This window comes from Neurospora tetrasperma, assembly GCF_000213175.1.
Source record: "Neurospora tetrasperma FGSC 2508 unplaced genomic scaffold NEUTE1scaffold_6, whole genome shotgun sequence".
In the NCBI taxonomy this organism is placed as follows: Eukaryota; Fungi; Ascomycota; class Sordariomycetes; order Sordariales; family Sordariaceae; genus Neurospora; species Neurospora tetrasperma.
This window is the reverse complement of record NW_009799104.1, coordinates 76090-94300: the sequence shown is the minus strand read 5'-3', so window position 1 is coordinate 94300 and position 18211 is coordinate 76090. Positions and strand designations below refer to the sequence as shown.

The following is an 18211-nucleotide window of genomic DNA, read 5'->3' as shown; positions in this document are numbered from 1 at the left end:
AGACGAGGACGGACGCAATTTCCGGCACCTGCCCAAAACACTGGCAAACAAGGGAGGATAGTCGCATTGCAACTTCCAAGTTTCGACTGGAGCGATCCATCGCAGCTCCACTAAAATTACTTATCGAGCGAGCTACTGTAGGCAATTGCAAAGGGAAGGATGCCGCCATCCATGGAACATCACGTCGTCTTTCCCCTCTTCAGTCTCTCGCTCCCGACTTCACCACCACCGTCTCTCATGGGAACATGCCCGGTGATTCCACCGTCGTCAACCACAGACACAGACACAGATCTGCACCCCCGTCCCTCCCGCTCTCCTTGGCACTCCAGTCCCGGGATAGCAGACCCATCACAGACAGACTGTCTCCCACTTCAAAATCAACGTTGACTGAACTGAGCCTCCTCATGTTGTTCTTCTTCATGTCGACGGCCTCTGACCAATGATTTTGCATAGAAATCAAATCATCCAACATCAACTGGTACTTCACCCTCAAGCACAGCCAATCACCACTACCAGACTTCGTAAGTCTCTTCCTCTGTTTGTGTCCATCTGATACCTACCATAGGTCGTGTTTAACACATGGCCGTCCTTGGGCAAGTAGCGAATAAGATTGACGCCTTGGGGACTCGTGTTAACGTTTTGGGTATATCAGTCCGCACATCAGCAACACCAACTAGAGTTACTCAGGACGCTCTGATTCCTCATTGGACAGTCTCACCACATCATATCACTTACAGCAGCCTCCCGTCCTGGTGTCCCACTACATCCGCCGCGCAAACCGCTGAAAACGGGCTCCTATCCGGCTCAATAATAGCACTTCATCGTGCCGAAAGACAACAAAAGGCCAAAGAGGCCATCACCACCCACTAACTAACCAACCCACAATGGCAACAGTCGACTCGCACCCAGACATTGCCCTCTCCATTGCCAACCACCCACCAACAAAACTCCCAGGTCCCAGTCTCCTTCATCATCTCGTACAACACCGCTCCGAGACAAGAGGCAATGATGCCCTCGCCATCGACTACCTCGCCCCTGACGGCTCGCGGGTCTCACTGTCGTACCACGAGCTGCACAGAAGATCTGACTCCTTGGCGGCCAGGATATCGTCTCTCGTCGGGCCGGTGACCGACGACGACTCACAACCTATCGTCCCGGTCCTCGTCCCCCAATGTCCAGATTTGTACATTGCCCAATTGGCGATTCTCAAAGCCGGAGCGGCCTTCTGTCCCCTTAACCTTGATATTCCTCTGGAAAGAGCAAAGTTCATCCTTGACCAAGTCTCGGCTGCCTTGGTCATTACCACGCCCGAGTTGGCGGAGAGGGTGCCCGAGGATGGAACGGGCAAGTTGGTTCTCCTACTCACCGAAGAGGCCTTCACATCCACAAAGACAGTCGAACACAGGCGACCAACACCAACGAACCTAGCCTATGTCATGTACACCTCCGGCTCGACAGGAACTCCCAAAGGCGTGCCCATCACCCACGACGCTGCCACTCAGTCTTTGCTAGCTCACGATCGACACATCCCCGAGTTCTCACGGTTCCTTCAGTTTGCTGCACCTACCTTTGACGTCTCCGTCTTCGAGATCTTTTTCCCTCTCTTCAGGGGAAAGACACTGGTCAGCTGTAACAGGTCGGCCATGCTCAATGATTTGCCTGGGGTCATCAATGAGTTGGAGATTGATGCTTGCGAGCTTACGCCTTCAGTGACTGGAAGTTTGTTGCGCAAGAGGGAAAATGCCCCCGGTCTGAAGCTACTTCTGACCATCGGCGAGATGCTCACCCAGCCCGTCGTTCGCGAATTCGGTGGCAATGATACCAAGGATAGTATCCTCTGGGGCATGTACGGCCCAACCGAAGCTGCTATCCACTGCACCGTCCAGCCCGCCTTTGCTGCGGACTCTGTCCCCGGCCTGATCGGTTTCTCCTTTGACACAGTCTCCTCTTTCATTCTGGCGATACCTGAGGAGGGAGCCGACGCCTCAGAGATAAAGGTTGTTCCGCTCGGCGAAGTTGGTGAACTCGCCATCGGCGGTCATCAGCTAGCCCCCTACTACCTAAACCGCCCAGAAGTCACTGCTGAAGCTTTCGTTTCTCACCCCGTCTACGGCTTGCTCTACCGCACAAAGGACAAGGCGCGCATGCTCCCTGACGGCACAATGCAGTGTATGGGCAGAATTGGCGATGGCCAAGTTAAACTTCGCGGTCAACGCATCGAGCTAGGTGAGACTGAACATGCCGCTTTGCGTGCTCCGGGATGTCACTCCGCTTTTGCAGCGGTAATCAAAGGGATTCTCGTCCTCTTTTGCGCTGTCGATTCAGTCGATTCCATGGCTACCAAGATTGAAGACTGTTGCAAAGCCTGGCTACCTGGATTCATGGTCCCTGGTGACATTATCGTCATGACAGAATTCCCACGCTTGGCTTCAGGAAAAGTGGACAGAAAGGGACTGGTTGCAGAGTACGAAGCCATGCAGGCTAGCGGGCCGCCGAAAGATGAAAATTATAGAGACGAAGAGGAGAGGCAGATCTCTGTGTTGGTGCGAGATACCTTGGGAGTTGTCGTGCACCCAACCCAGAGTTTGATGCATGCGGGCATGGATTCGTTAAGTGCTATCAAGATGGCGAGTGCACTGAGGCAGACAATGGGGGTGAGGATTGGAGCCAACGAAATCCTGGGCGCCAGGACAATCAGAGCTCTAAGGGAAGTGATCAGGGGTCTTGAGGCTGAGGGTACTGATGATGGAGAGGGCCATGAACGGGACATGGAGACGTATCAACCGGCTGAGATCGCAGCCAGCAACGACGCTCTGAAGGGACGGCTGGAGGATATCGAAGCTGTGCTGTCTTGTACGCCGCTTCAATCTGCGATGCTGTCTGAAACCACTGCCAACCCGAGAGCATACTGCAACTGGATGCGGCTCAATTTCCAGGAGGGCTCCACGGAGATGGATATCCGGTCGTGGTTTCTTCAGCTTGCGCAGTCAAACGAGGCTTTACGGACGGGGTTCGTTCACCATGGCGGTCAATTCCTGCAGGTCATCTTCCACTCCCTCGACGACTCACTGATTTCGGCGGTCGACAACATTTCTGATGAGTTCTCCTTCTTCGGTGATGACGACTTCCTCCGCCCCTTCCGCATTTTCCTCTCCCCTCCCTCAGCCACATCACCTATCACAGCCGTCCTTCAGATTCATCATGCCATCTACGACGGCTGGTCAACCGATCTCCTCCTCTCCGACCTTCACTCCTTCATGAACGATTCCACTCCCAAGTCACGTCCCCAATTCAGCGCCGTCACAACCTACTACCATTCCGCATCTTATCGCCGGTCTTGCAACTTAGCCCGCGAATTCTGGGCTCAACACCTCGCTGGTTTTCAACCTCCTTCAATCCCAGAACTGCGACCCGACATCCCTCCTTCTTCCACAGTTCAGTCCCACTCCGTCCATCTTCCCTCTCTTTCTCCCCAGAAAGTCAAGTTCGTACTTCGCGAACTTGATTGTACCCCGCCAGTCCTCTTCCAGGCTGCTTTAGCTTGGCTATGGAGCGTTTACGTCGGAAGTCAAGACGTGGCCATCGGCACGGTAACATCGGGGCGAACGATTCCTGTGCCGGGCATTGAGAAAATCATCGGACCGTGCATTGCTACGGTGCCGCTGAGGACGGATCTGGCAAGTGTGAGGACGGTGAGGGATCTGCTGGGGAATGTTCAGGCGGTGGGTAGGGAGGTGATGAAACATAGCGTGTTCCCACTGAAGGAGATCAAGAGGGTTGTAGGGTTTCAGGCTGGACAGAGTCCGTTTGATGTGCTTCTTGTCTATCAGGAGACGCTCGAAAGCCCGACTAGGGATGTGAACAGGGGCGGAGAGAGGAAGTTCGTGGAGTTGGAACAAGGTCGGGACTGGCTCGAGACGAAACTTCTCGTTGAAGTCGAGCCCCACCAGGATGGGTACGGCCTGGCCCTCACATATCACACCGATGCATTTACCGGGGCTCAGATCGCCGTCATAGGGGATCAATTGAGTGTCCTTGTTGAGGCTATGCTCCACAGCTTGGACACGGAAGTATCTTCTCTCACGAATGTATTTCCCAGGAAACTGTTGTCGATTTATAACGAGCACCCCAAGACGCTTGAAGGGGTGCCAGATTTGGCGAAGGCTGTTGAGGTAGCCGTTGAGAGGAACCCGAATCAGGAGGCACTTTGCTTTGCGGAGAGGATTGCGGAAGATGGCACCGTAGTAGCGAAGAGTGTGAGCTATAGGGAGTTGAACGCAACGGCTAACAAAATTGCCTGGCTGTTGAAAAGCCAAGGTGTGGAGAAGGGAGACATTGTGGCCATTGTCATGGAGAAATCGGTGCTTCTCTATGCGGGAATACTGGCGATTCTCAAGGCTGGGTGTGCGTATCTGCCTTTACTGCCCACCACACCGGTTGAGAGGGTAAAGACAGTTTTTGGGCAGGCTGGTCTCCGGCACTGTCTGGCTGATTCTGACTCCACGACAAAGTTTGAGGAGATTGGAGAGGTCAAGTTCATCAACCTCGAGACTGCGGACCTAGGCGGCCTCTCCGATGAAAACCTCAATATCCCAGCCGATCCTTCCCGCATCGCCTACATCATCTACACCTCCGGTTCTACTGGGATACCCAAAGGGGTCTGCGTCACCCAACTCAACATCGTTAGCAATCTGGACGTCCTGTCTCGCATCTACCCATCAATATCCGGCAAATCGCGCCTCCTTCAGTCCTGCTCCCAGGCCTTTGACGTTTCGGTCTTTGAAATCTTCTTCGCCTGGACCCAATCCATAACCCTCTGCTCCGGCACCAACGATATCCTCTTCGCCGACCTCGAACAATCTATCTGTTCACTTGAAATTACCCATCTTTCCATGACGCCTACCGTCGCCTCGCTCGTTTCCCCCGAAAACGTACCTAATGTGGAATTCCTGGTGACGGCAGGAGAACCGATGACACCTGCGGTGGCAAGTAAATGGCACAAGCAGCTATGGCAGGGGTATGGCCCTTCCGAGACTACCAACATCTGCTCTGCCAAGAAGATGACTATCCCTCCTCGTCACAGGATACGACATTTGGGTTTCACCTTTCCCAACACCAGCGCGTTCGTGGTTTGTCCTAACTCTGATAAGCTCGATCTGGTCCCAGTCGGAGGGTTTGGTGAGCTCTGTTTTGGCGGAGATCAAGTCGTCAAGGGGTATCTCGGGCAGGAAGACCTGACAAGTAGGAAGTTCGTGGTGGATAAAGAGTGGGGGAGGGTGTACAGGTCGGGCGATCTGGGTAGGATGCTGGCCGATGGTAGTTTGATGATTTGGGGAAGGGCGGATGAACAGGTGAAGGTGAGAGGTCAGAGGGCTGAGCTGGGAGAGGTTAATGCTGTTGTGCAGGCGGCGGCTCAGGCAAGTGCTGGCAATAAGCTGGGGGGTAATTCGGTGGATCAAGCGAATGGCGTGGAAGAAAAGGGGGCCGTAGGAGAGGATGGGAAGATGGAGGGCAACGGGATCGAATGCGCGACACTGTTCTTCAAGCCGAAGGAAGGAGTGGCTTCCACCAGCGCAGGGCAAGGACAGATCGTCAGCTTCTTCGTCCCTGGTATCCTTGGCCGCACAACAACATTCCAGATCCTTGAGCTCGACGATGTCCTTCAAAATGAAGTCCGCTCCATCTTTCAATTCGTTGAGGCACGAGTACCAAGCTACATGATCCCTTCGTTCATCATTCCTCTCACCAAGCTGCCCATTACAGCATCTGGTAAGCTCGACCGCCGCCTCCTCGAAGAGAGCTTCACCTCCCTTACCCAGGAGTACCTCGCCTCCGCTAGCCCTTTGATTGGCTCCAGCAACAGCGATGATGACAGCGGGGAGTGGTCAGAAGACGAGAGTAAAGTGGCAGGTATTGTTTGCCGCATCTTTGCGGTTGACAGGAGCAGCGTGAAAAGATGGACGCCCCTCACGGCTTTCGGACTGGATTCCATTTCTGCTATCGAGCTCTCCAAGCAGCTCTCATCTCACCTCGGCGGCAGGCGCCTCGCAATATCAACAATCCTCCGAAGTGCTACCGTCGCGAGAATCGCGTTGACGCTGTCCGAGTCGCCCTCTTCCGGGCCCCCGGCAGCGGCTACGGCAGAAGAAGTGGGAGCGGAAGCAGAAACGGGAAAGAAGGAAAGCCTGGAGCCGTTGGTCTCAGAACAGCTTTCCCGGGCTATTACGGGGCAGTTTGAAGAGAAGGGGAAAAATGTAGAAAAGGTGTTGCCTTGTACACCACTGCAGGAGGGCATGCTTGCTGCTTCTATTGGGCGTGGGCGTGGGGCGTACGTGAACAAGATGCTGCTGAAGCTCGGAGCTACTTGCAATGTGGAAAGCTTGAGACGGACGTGGGCCAAGGCTTGCCAGAGGCAGGGGATTCTAAGGGCGGCTTTTGTGTCCACTGAGGATCCGGAGCGGCCGATGGTCCAGGTTGTGTTGGAAGCTGGGAGCTGGGAGATACCATGGTTGGAGTTTGGTGTTTATTCAACCGATGATTTGGGGGAAGTCATCGAGAAGCACGTTTCGACCCTCTCCGAGCCGGTCGACTCTTTCGAACCGCCCATTTCACTTGCGATAATCAACAGTGGAGATGTCAAGTTCCTGTCATTCATCTGCCACCACGCTCTGTACGACGGAGTGGCCATCCAGCGTTTGCTCTACGAAGTGGAACAGCTTCTTGCCGGCCAGGAGCTACTTCCAGCACCGAAATATGAGCCCTTCCTCCGCGAGAGTCTGGCGTTTGCGCGGGCGCCGGAGACGGAGACGTTCTGGAGGGAGCAGCTTGCTGGACTGCATCCCCGTCTGTTGATCAAATCGTTCCACTTTGCTCCTTCCAGCACAGCTGAGTTGCCAGCGCCGGTACTACTGACAAAACCCATCCCAATTTCACTCAGTCAAGTCCTTAGCAAGGCCAGGCACTCGAGCGTCTCACTTCTCTCCCTTGTTCAAGCCTCATGGGCCACCGTTTTGTCGGTGGTACTGAGGACGGAAGACGTATGCTTCGGTAACGTGCTCAGCGGCCGTACCCTGTCAATCGAGGGAATCGATGAGCTCGTGGCGCCTTGCTTCAATACGGTCTCGGTGAGGATGAGGTTGGACGATCTCGAGGGACGCAGGAATATTGACTTGGTGAAAGCATTTGGCCAGCTGGGGACTAGACTTCTAGAGGGGCCTGGGTTTGCATCTTTGAGAAAGGTGCAGGGACTTGTTCAGGCACAAGAGAGACTTTTTGACACACTTTTGTTGCTGCAACAAGGTGGCGGATATGGGGAGAAGGAGAACAGCCTGTGGAAGGTGGTGAGGGATGAGGGTTATATGGATGTGAGTTCTCCTTTGCTGATTGACTTGTTGGTGATGATGATCAAGGGTCGATAGCTTGTAGGATTTGCGCTGACGGCTAATCAACGCAGGTCCCGATCGTGGTTGAGTTCGTCCCTGACGCGGAGAAGGATGAGCTGCTGGTGAATTTGTATTTGGAGCGGTAAGTCGTCTCAGAGTCCGTTTTCCATGCGATGGGAAAGGCTTTCTGACACGCACTGAAACAGTGGACACTTCTCCAAGCATTTCGCCGACCTGGTTCTTGATCTCCTCTTCAGCACCCTCGACAACTTCCTAAAGTATCCTGCCTCGCATATCTGGCAATTGGATACCCTTCCCGCGAACCTGAAGGAGAAGCTCACAGAGATGCCTTTCAATGACACTGAAGTATCAACCTCGTCGGCCCCTCATGTTCAAGCAAACGACGCGAGGAAAGAAGAGTGGTCCGATCTTGAGTCCCGTATTTGCAGTGTTCTGGCCTCACTTATGACGAACAAGGACCGTCGCATTGGGAGACAGACAACCATCTACCAACTCGGTCTAGACAGTATCTCCGCCGTGCAGATCGCTTCGATGCTGCGAAAGGAACTGGCTTCTGAAGGTACGAAGGTCAATGCCAGCGATATCATTGCGCATCCTAGTTGCGCTTCATTGGCTGCGTTCCTTGAGAGACAGAAGGGTAACAATAAGGCCGTTGTAATTGAGCCGAAGACTATCACGGATGGCATCGCAAAATTCGCTGAAGAGGTCCAGTCTCAGCTTGAACCACAGCTTGTGTCTCAGGACATTCGGCTCATGAACGTGGAGAAGGTTTTGCCTTGTACCCCGTTGCAAAGCGGAATGTGGATGCAGTTCGTGCAGTCCGCTCAAGACGGAGGGAGAGATTACCTCAACTTTCTGGAGTACCGGATCGATGCCTCAAAGGGTGTTGGGCTGGACGACCTGGAGAAGGCGTGGGAGATGCTCTTCAAGGCTCAACCCATTCTCCGCACCGGCGTTATGGCCGTTGAGCATGATAACTGCGCTTTTGCTATGGTTCAATACCAGCCTGATGCTGTCAAGAAGCCGGTGCTTGTGATCAAGGGACAGCCTTTTGAGGTTGAGAAGTGGCGGAGTGATCTCGCTGACGGTATCCTGAGCGAAAAGCAGCCCGTGCCGTGGGGCGTTTCTTTGGTTGAGGGTGATGATGGGTTGGCGATGCACGTCGGCCTGCATCACGTTCTTTACGACGCGCATTCTCTGCAAGTCCTCATGGTGGAACTTGCCAAAGCTGTCTTTGGCGATGACCTTATCCCGCTGACGTCTACTAAAACCGGAACCGCTGTGGCGGATATTCTCACGCAAATCGAGACTTCCCGGCAGACGGCCGAGAAGTTCTGGAAGGGGCAGGCGGAGAATACAGTTATCAACAGCTTCCCAGTGATGACGCCCTTGAAGGAGTCAACCAGGAAGATCCAGGTGGAAACGCTGCAGGGTAGCTTGTTGCTACCTGAACTGGAGAAAGCTGCGGCCGAGTCGGGGTATAGCTTGCAAGTCCTCCTTCAGGCTTCGTGGGCGCGGGTGCTGTCAGCCTACTTGGGTGAACCGTCAGTGACGTTTGGCGTGGTTCTCTCGGGTAGAAACACGGAAGCGACGAGAGACGCGATCTTCCCGTGTATCACCACCCTGCCGGTAATTGCTGTGAATACCGCGAGCAACGAGGAACTGCTGCAGGGGATGATGAAGTACAGTGCCGAGCTGTACAAGCAGCAGCATCAGCCGTTGGCGAAGATTCAGCAGTGGCTTGGAAGGCCAGACACGAGATTGTTTGACACGCTGGTTGTTTATCAAAAGTTCTCATCTCACACCTCCACAACTGAAAAGCAAGCGCCGTGGAGCCTTGTCGAGGATACTGCGACAATCGATTACCCCGTCTCCATTGAAGTCGAACCTCAACCTAACGGAGAGGTGAAGTATGCCGTTACTTTCTTCGACGACGTCCTCCCTCGTCAGCAAGCCCAGCTCGTTTTGAGGCAGTTTCAGGCAATGGTTGAGTATCTTGCTCTTCACCCAGCTGCTGACGAGGATGGACTGTTGGAGCGGCGTCCGGAGCTGTTCGCCATCGTTCCCCCCGAGAAAGCCACCTTGCCAGTGCCGGACGATATTCAATTTCTCCATCAATTTGTCGAGGTCCAAGCTCTCAAGACTTCCGAGAAGACGGCCCTGTTCTTTGCTGATGGGTTTGATTCCCGTGGCGAGCCTATAGGAAGGGAGTGGAGTTATAGTAAGCTTAATGCTAACGGAAACCGGGTAGCGAACCTGCTTTCCAAACATGTCAAGGTTGGAGATATTGTGGCAGTCTACTTTGATAAGTGTCCTGAGGCGTTCTTCGCTATCTTGGGTGTCCTGAAGGCGGGATGTTCGTTCGTGGCGCTGGATCCTGGAGCGCCCGAGGCAAGAAAGGAGTTCATTGTCAAGGATTCTGGGGCCACCGCCTTGTTGACCACGGCTGACAAGTCCACACAGATGGACTTCGTTGTCAAGGTGCCGGTCATGGGTGTGGATCTCGAGGCGTTGAAGAGCATGTCGGCTGACCCGCCGTTCTTGGATCGGGAGCTACTTCCGTCTGATGCGGCCTACTGTCTTTACACCTCTGGCACAACAGGCACCCCTAAAGGTTGCGAGATCACACACGACAACACAGTCCAATGCATGCTCGCTTTCCAGCACATCTTCACCGGTCACTGGGAAGACACATCCCGCTGGCTCCAGTTCGCCTCCCTGCACTTCGACGTTTCTGTGCTTGAACAGTATTGGTCCTGGTCTGTAGGTATTACCCTTGTCGGCGCGCCTAAGGACCTCATTCTCGAAGATCTCGCGGGGACTATCTCCCGATTGCAAATTACGCATATCGACCTCACTCCTTCTTTGGCAAGGTTGATACACCCCGACGATGTCCCGTCCCTGTGTCGCGGCGTGTTCATAACAGGAGGCGAGAGTTTGAAGCAAGAGATTCTGGATTCGTGGGGTGATAAGGCCGTCATTTACAACTTCTACGGTCCGACGGAGGCGACGATTGGCGTGACAGTGTACCCAAGAGTTCCCAGGAACGGGAGGGCGAGCAATATTGGGCGGCAGTTTGTGAATGTCGGTTCGTACGTGCTGAAGCCGGGCACAAGCAAGCCTGTTCTGCGTGGTGCTGTTGGCGAGCTGTGCGTCTCTGGCAAGTTAGTTGGCAAGGGTTATTTGGGGAGGGAAGATCTGACCAAGGAGAGGTTCCCTACTTTGCGGGTACTTGGTCAAGAGGAGAAGGTCTACCGCACTGGCGACCTTGTCAGAGTCTTGCATGATGATTGCTTTGACTTTTTGGGGAGAGCGGATGATCAGGTTAAGCTCAGAGGGCAGAGGTTGGAAATTGGGGAGATCAACCATTCGATCAAAGTGGGAGTGGAGGAGGTGCAGGATGTGGCGACAGTGGTGATACGCAACGAAAAAGCCGGCAAAGATTTCCTTGTTGCTTTCGTGACAACAGCCATCAGAACGCGGGGAGTGGAGCAGCAGAAATTGGAGGTGATCAAAGACGGAAACGACACTGCTGAACTGCTTCACAAGGTCCGGCAAGCCTGTCGCGCAAAGCTCCCCGGGTACATGGTCCCAACCTACGTCGTCCGTCTGCCGTACATCCCGCTGTCAGCGAACAATAAGGCGGAGATCAAGGAGCTAAAACGTCTCTTCTCCTCGTTAACGCAGGAAGAACTCGTCTGCCTCTCCCCTTCTGCCTCCATCGCCCCCGGCAGCTTGACCCCTACTGGTCAAAAAGCTGCCGCCGTCCTCGCAGAGATGCTATCCATCTCTCCTGAACTCATTACCCCCTCTACCTCCATCTTCGAGTTGGGTCTCGACTCCATCTCTGCCCTCCGCTTTAGCCGGGTGCTCAAGCGATCCGGTTTTCCTCAAGCCTCTCCGTCACTAATCCTCAGCCATCCGCTCCTTGCCGACTTGTCACAAGCCTTGGACTTGGGCAAGGCGCAGTCCAACACCGCTCAAATTTCTGCTGCCAAGCAACTCGTGCAAGCGTGCCAGCATCGCCACATGGCGAATGTCTGTAAAGAGCTGGGGCTGAAGAGGGAGGAGGTAGAGTATGTGGCGCCGTGTACTGGGTTGCAGACTGGTATGACTGCCCGGAGGGAGAAGTATTATAATACCTTCCTCTTCAAGGTGACGGAGGGAGTGGATGTGGAGAGGTTGGACAGTGTATGGGATGAGGTGATGGCAGAGTACCCGATTCTGAGGACCATGTTTGTGCAGACCACTGAGGGATTTGTTCAGGTCGCTGTTAAGCCTGGAGCAACGGACTCAAGGCTGAATTGGAAGCGATTGAAGGTCGAGGAAGAGGCTGAGGTGGAAGAGACGGTAAAGGAGACGAGAAGGGAGTGGCTACGGGAGAATACCGGGGGGGTTATCAAGCGAACCATGGAACTCCAGCTGTTTAGTATCCTCAGGCCCGATCTCCAGAAGGAGCGGCTCTTGGCGTTGCACATCTTTCATGGCGTTTACGATGCCAACAGCTTGGAGGTGATCCTCCAGAAGGTGGCATCTGCATATCGTGGCGAGGTCGGTCAGGGTGAGAAGAACCCATCCTTCCTCGAAGCCCTCTACCACGGCCCCCTCCAATCCTTCTCTCACTCCCAGCCTTTCTGGCTTTCACACCTCAATAATGCCAGTCCCGAGCCGGCTTTTGCCGTCGTCGAAGGCGCCAGCACAAAAGCCTTCAGTTCCCGCACAACCATCCCATTCACTCTCCAGCGTTTGAGCAAAAATCTAGGAGTAACCAACCACTCCCTCCTGCAAGCCGCTTGGGTCGCCGTCTTAGCCAAACAGTTCGGCGTCAGAAACCCAACGATCGGAGTGATTGTTTCGGGACGGGCTATCGAGCTTGAGGGTGCGGAGCACGTCGTCGGCCCGCTTTTGAACACGCTGCCGTTCCATGTTTCGGTTGGCAATAGGACGTATAAGGAGCTGGTGAGGAGTTGCCATGACTGGAATTCGAAGGTAGTGGAATGGCAGCATGTACCGCTTAGGGAGATTCAAAAGTGGTGTGGAACGGCCGGGAAGGGGCTGTTTGAGGTGTTGTTCTCGTTCCAACAGGAGCAGCCTTCGAAATCCCAGGAAGCGGATGTGGAAGGTAGGAACAAGGAGGAAGAGTTGTGGACAATCATGGACGAGGATTCCAATACGAAGGTTGATTATCCGCTGGCGCTTGAGGCAACTTTGACGAGTAATGGGGAGGTGAAATTGTTGATTGTTGCACAGGAGGCGGTTGTTGGTGAAGATATGGTGGAGAAGTTGATGGAGGTTTTGGTAGAGATTATGAGGGAGATAGGAGACGATCCGGAGGGAGTGATTGTGGGTGGTGATGGGATCAACTTGGTCACATGGCAGCAAGAACCTGGACACGAGGCCAACAAGGTGGAGGACGTCAACAAAGGGAGAGAAAATTCCGGGTTTGTCTGGACTGAAGCCTCCAAAACGATTCGCGAACAGATTGCTACCCTGGCGGAGGTCGCTGCTGACACAGTCACCGAGACAACCTCGATCCTGGAGCTTGGCCTGGACAGTATCGACACTATCAAACTTTCTGCACGGTTGAGGCAGTTGGGTGTTAGTATCAAGCCAAGCGAGTTGATGAAAGGGCAGACAATTGAGGGACTGCTTCCTTACTTGGAGGAACAAAAGCTCACGAACGGCACGCAAGCAAACGGCGACAACTTACGAGGAAAGACCTCCTCTAGTCTGAGGGACAAATGGGTTGACAAGATCCGCCAACAACAAGAGGGAGATATAGAAACAATTCTGCCCGCCACTCCCCTTCAAGACGGCATGGTCGCCGAGATGGTCCATTCGGACTTCCAGCTGTACTTCAACCACGATATCATGGAGATTGAGCCGCATGTCGACCTGGGCAAGCTCAATACTGCGTGGAAGACCGTGATCGCCAACTCCCCGATCTTGCGGACGTCCTTCTTCATGGTGGATGACCCCACGTTGGATTTTGCCTACCTCCAGGTTGTCCACCAACAACTCCCCGCAGAAGCCATGAAAGAGCTGAAAATCGAAAGAAAGGAAGACCTATTCAAGATCACCGACTATGCTACCGCTCGGGCTCGAAAAGCTGGCGGCCATACCGGCTTTCTGCAGCTGACATTCGCGACACTGGGTGACAGGAGATTTATAGTTCTCTCCATAGCTCACGCCCTCTACGACGGGTGGTCTCTCTCCCTCCTCCACCAAGACGTCCAAGCCGCTTACGAGGGCCGGTACACACCTCGCCCCTCGTATGAAGCATACCTGGAGGAGATTATACGCTCAGGCGATGGCCGATCAGCAGATTTCTGGTCTGGATATCTGGCTGGCGCGAAACCGACGTTTTACCCTCAACTTTCTCTTGAGCAGTCTTCGGTCATCTACCAGCACGAAACCACCTCCCAACTTGACTTCTACAAGATCAAGTCCTTCACCAAACAGCACGCCATAACCTTGCAAACGCTTGGTCAAGCCTGCCACGCCGCAGTGCTCGCCACCGTTACCCGAAGCCTAGACGTCATGTTTGGCGCAGTCCTCTCCGGTCGCGCCGGTTCAGAAGAAGCTGAACAGCTCATGTTCCCCACCATGAATACTGTTGTGGTCAGAAGCGTGCTGCATGGAGACGTAAAAAGTTGGTTGCGATACATGCAAGGTGTTTCGAACGATATCGGTGGGAAGGAGCATTTTCCGTTGCGGAAGATGCAGCGGTTGGTGAAAGGGGGTGGACAGCTTTTCAACACGTTGTTTGTTCTGCAAAGAAGGGTGCCCGGCGGTAACACAGGAGCAGGTGGTGAAGCGCTGGTGAGGTCAGTAGGTGGAAGTTCGGCGGTTGAGTACCCCGTTTGTGTGGAGATGGAGGTTGTTTCTGGCGCAGATGGAGGGGAGAAATTGGTTTGGAGAACGGCGTGCGACTCACGATTCGTGGATGGCGAGAAGGGGGCGGAGGAGTTGCTGGAGAGATTGGATAAGGTGTTGAGGTATTTGGTTGAGAGTGGGGAGAAGAACGTGTTGGAATTTGAAGGGGGCAAGATGAGTGTTTGTGGGTTGGACGGTTTTACTCCGTCGACTGATGATGACACCGTTGCGGTTGATGGCAAGGATTTAGTAGAGGATGCAGATGTTGGTGGAGAGTGGTCGGAACTGGAGGAGAAAATCAGGTCTGTCCTTGCAGAAGTTGCTGGCCTGGAGGTATCTACGGTCCAGAAGAGCAACAATATCTACCACCTGGGCCTGGACTCCATCTCCGCCATCAAGGTCGTTTCTCTCCTACGGAAACAGGGGGTATCGATCCCGCTCCGCCAGCTGTTGACGGCGAAGAGTGTCCCCGCCATGGCTCAGGCTGCTACTGTGGCCGGAGAGCAGCCTGCAGCGAGGTCAACCGAAGCTCCGGCTCCGAATGACACTGGAAATGGTATTAACACTGTCAACGAGACCTCTCTGCCTCCCAAGCATATCGACGAAAAGCACATCACCGCCCTATTCTCTCAAGCCGATATCATTCCCTCCTCTGCTGGGCCGGTAATCAACAATATCGAGGCCGTCCTCCCTGCCACGGCCATGCAAGTCCACATGCTCTCCGTCTGGCAAAACACCCAAGGCGATGTCTTCCACGCGACCTTCACATATCGTCTCACCGGCAACATCAGCAAGTCCTCTCTCTCGGAGGCTTGGAAGTCTGTAGTTGCCGAGTTTCCCATTCTGCGGACCATCTTCTTAGCAAATGGCCAGCCTGAAAAGCCGGTAGTGCAGGTCATTCTCAGGCCTGATGCGCTGGTGGACAACCCAGCTGAGGATATCGATCCAAAGCAGTGGTCAAGTCTGTCAAGAAAGGGTCAAGGTGGATTAGTCCAACCGTTGAACTCCATGGGTGGTCAACAGGCTGACAACGGGGATTGGATCTTGAGCTTCACGATCCATCATGCTTTGTACGATGCGATAAGCTTGCCAATGATGGTTAACCGGCTCGCCACCTTGTGCGCCGGCGCCAGCATCAGTGGAGAGGCGGATGCTTCCAAGTCGCTTGAGGTCTGGAAGGAGTATAGCAGACAGCAGACACATCAAAGTGCGAGGGCGAAGCAGTTCTGGACGGAATACCTTGCTGGCGCGAAGTCGACACCTGTTGACCTCAACCTGGACACTTCGGCAACGAGTTCAACGACAGGATCAGAGTCGACCACAGCAGCATCAGCTCTAGAAAAGGTAGAAGAAGCACCATCACCGCAATCCACCTGGCTACCCGACTTCCTCCGACCTCTTGTAGACGGACTCTCTCGTTTCCTGCCAGGAGCCGAATGGCAACCAGCACCAGCTCCAAAGCATCAGTCCCGACCCTCGCGGCGCGTTTCTCTAGTCCAGCGCAATGCCATTGCGGACGTCTCCAGGATCAAGAAGCTGTGTGCCGCGGCAGGGGTCTCAATCCAAGCCCTCTTCTTCGCTGCTTACGCAAGTTTCGTCTCGGAAACTATTCAGGCCAAATCCCGAGACGTGGTCTTTGGAGTTTACCTTGCCAACCGCTCTTCCGACCTCTCTGAAATCCCATATCCCACTCTCTGCCTTGTGCCGTTGCGCGTTCGAGTCCAAGAAAGCCTGGTGGACATGGCCAAGCGGATTCAAGAAGATCTGTACAAGATCTCTGATCCTGAACACGTTGGTGCGGGACTCTGGGAGATCAAGGAGTGGACTGGAGTGGTGGTGGATGGGTTTGTCAACTTTTTGAGTGTGCCTGTGTCTTCTTCCAACTTTGATTTCAACGGGGCTGTGAGGATGGAACTGGTGAGCGAGGAGGAAGTGAAGGTGATGGGAGAGGCCAAACACCAGCAGGAGTTTTCTGTGCCTAAGGAGCTCGAGAACAACGCGGTTAGGAATGCGTATCCGGTGAGTTTGATCAAGTCGGTTTTTCTCAGACCGACGGCTTATGCTAACAATATGATACAGGATACAATCGATGTGGAGGTTGCCGTCGAGGGCGACGCAGTTACGATTGGCGTGTTTGGGTCGAAATATAAGCTCGGGCTGGATGGTGCTCGGTTTGTGGTTGGAGAGATGACCAAGGCGTTGACGGCATTGTAAGGGGTCTCGGGATCGTGTTCTCGTTTACTTGTATTTTGGTAGCAATTACGGCGTCGCGGGATATTCGTTCGTATACGTTCGTTGCATTATGCATTACAATCTAGATACGATAGAGATATGTTTCTCGTTCATTGTTTCTGCTTGTCCTTCTTCCACGTCCAATCCGCATCTGTTGTCGCCAAAAAGTTAGCGTATATCCGAGAAAAGAAGAAGGAGAGAAAGAGGACCACAGAATGTCAAGATCACGAGGAACAAAAAAAAAAAAAAAAAAAAAAAACTGACCAGGATGCATCTCGGGCACTTCAATATCCTTTCTACCCTCTCTCTTAGCCCTCCAGTCCGCTCCTGGGAATCGCTGGTCTCTCTCATCCAGCACCTTTTCCATGTCCACGGGGAACTGGCTCTCGTCGGTAAAGCTCGTCATCAACTGCGGCTCCCCGAGGGGCAACTTATCGCCCCTATCCACCTGCCACAAGTGATAGATCTTGCCATAGAGGGTAACCACCTTTTCCATCTCCGTCTTCTCCGCCTTCTCCCAGGCCGCCTGCGGCATCAGCCCGGGAGGCTTGGGCATGATCAACATGCCGCTCTTGACCTCAAACACATGGGTATGCCAGTACCTCCTCTCTTGTTGGGGAAGCGTCTCGTACAGCTTGGGGGTGATCATGTACTCGATGCCCAGGATGCGGGCGCCCGGGTTGGGTGAATCGTAGAGAATGCATTGTCGCACGTCCTCGGTCAGGTGGGCGCAGTAGTGGTTGGCTTCGACGAAGCGGGTGGGGTCCGAGGCGTACACGTGGAAGGCGTTGAGGTGGGCGCAGATGGATTTGACGGGGCTGAAGTCCTGAGCGAGGGAGGCGCCGGTTTCGAGGGCGGAGGAGAGGGTGGTTTTGGGAGAGCCGGGGATGGAGGGGTTGGAGGGGTCGTGGCAGGCGAGCGAGGGAGTGGGCACGTCTTCTCGGGTGTCGCTGTATTTGGTGGAGGTGGTGTTGTTGTTTGACATTGTGGGTGATGGTGACTAGAGGTAGGTAAGGGAAGTATACTGTAGGTACCTGGATTTTAATCTTGGGGGACGGAAAGAGAAAGAGTTCTTTCGTCAACTGTGTGTATTCAGGACTCAAGAAAAGAGTGACAACCGAAATGGTACAAGTAGTAATAGGACAATACCTATGATCAAGAAGCTCTTTCCCCAAGCTCTTTGGTGACGTCACGATGGTGATTGAGAACCTTAATGCCCCGCGGGTTGCACGCCGTTGCCTGCCGCGAGGAAGCTAAGGTAGTGTGTAAGTGATTGATAGTATACTTGAGCCACACCCACATGACTAACAGAATAGCTCCACAAACACTAGTTGAACTGTTAGTGCTCTTTGCTCCGTCACGCAAGCCTCTAACAGTAACATCAGTCCTTTGCTGCTGAAGGTCATTTTACACGTTCGTTACCCGACACTTTTACAGGCCACTCTTAGGTGGACTCAGCCAATGCTCCTGATCACCACAACACCATGAACATGGATCTCCATGCTACACTAGTGTTTGCGCAAACTGATTCAAGGGACGGCCCCCTTCCGTGCCGGTCCGCCCAGTTTCGCCCCGGTCCGCCCCGGATTGGCGGTGGAGACGGCGGGGCTCTTTTGATTGACTTGAACATGGCCGGGCTGACTGGCTTCGTCTGCCTGTTATCTTTGGCTCCTGGCTGCTTCCTGTTGTTGTAAGCTTCG

The 18211-nt window shown here is 53.9% G+C and overlaps 1 protein-coding gene across 1 annotated transcript; it reads left to right on the top strand.

Moving 5' to 3' along the window:
- Positions 1-884: 884 nt before the first annotated feature.
- NEUTE1DRAFT_148407 (uncharacterized protein) lies at positions 885-17595 on the top strand (the record flags this gene model as incomplete). Its single annotated transcript, XM_009855638.1, has 5 exons — positions 885-7364; positions 7454-7524; positions 7589-16298; positions 16359-16662; positions 16776-17595. The coding sequence occupies 4 exons, from the start codon at positions 885-887 to the stop codon at positions 16491-16493; spliced, it is 15396 nt and encodes a 5131-aa protein (XP_009853940.1).
- Between the last annotated feature and the right edge of the window lie 616 nt (positions 17596-18211).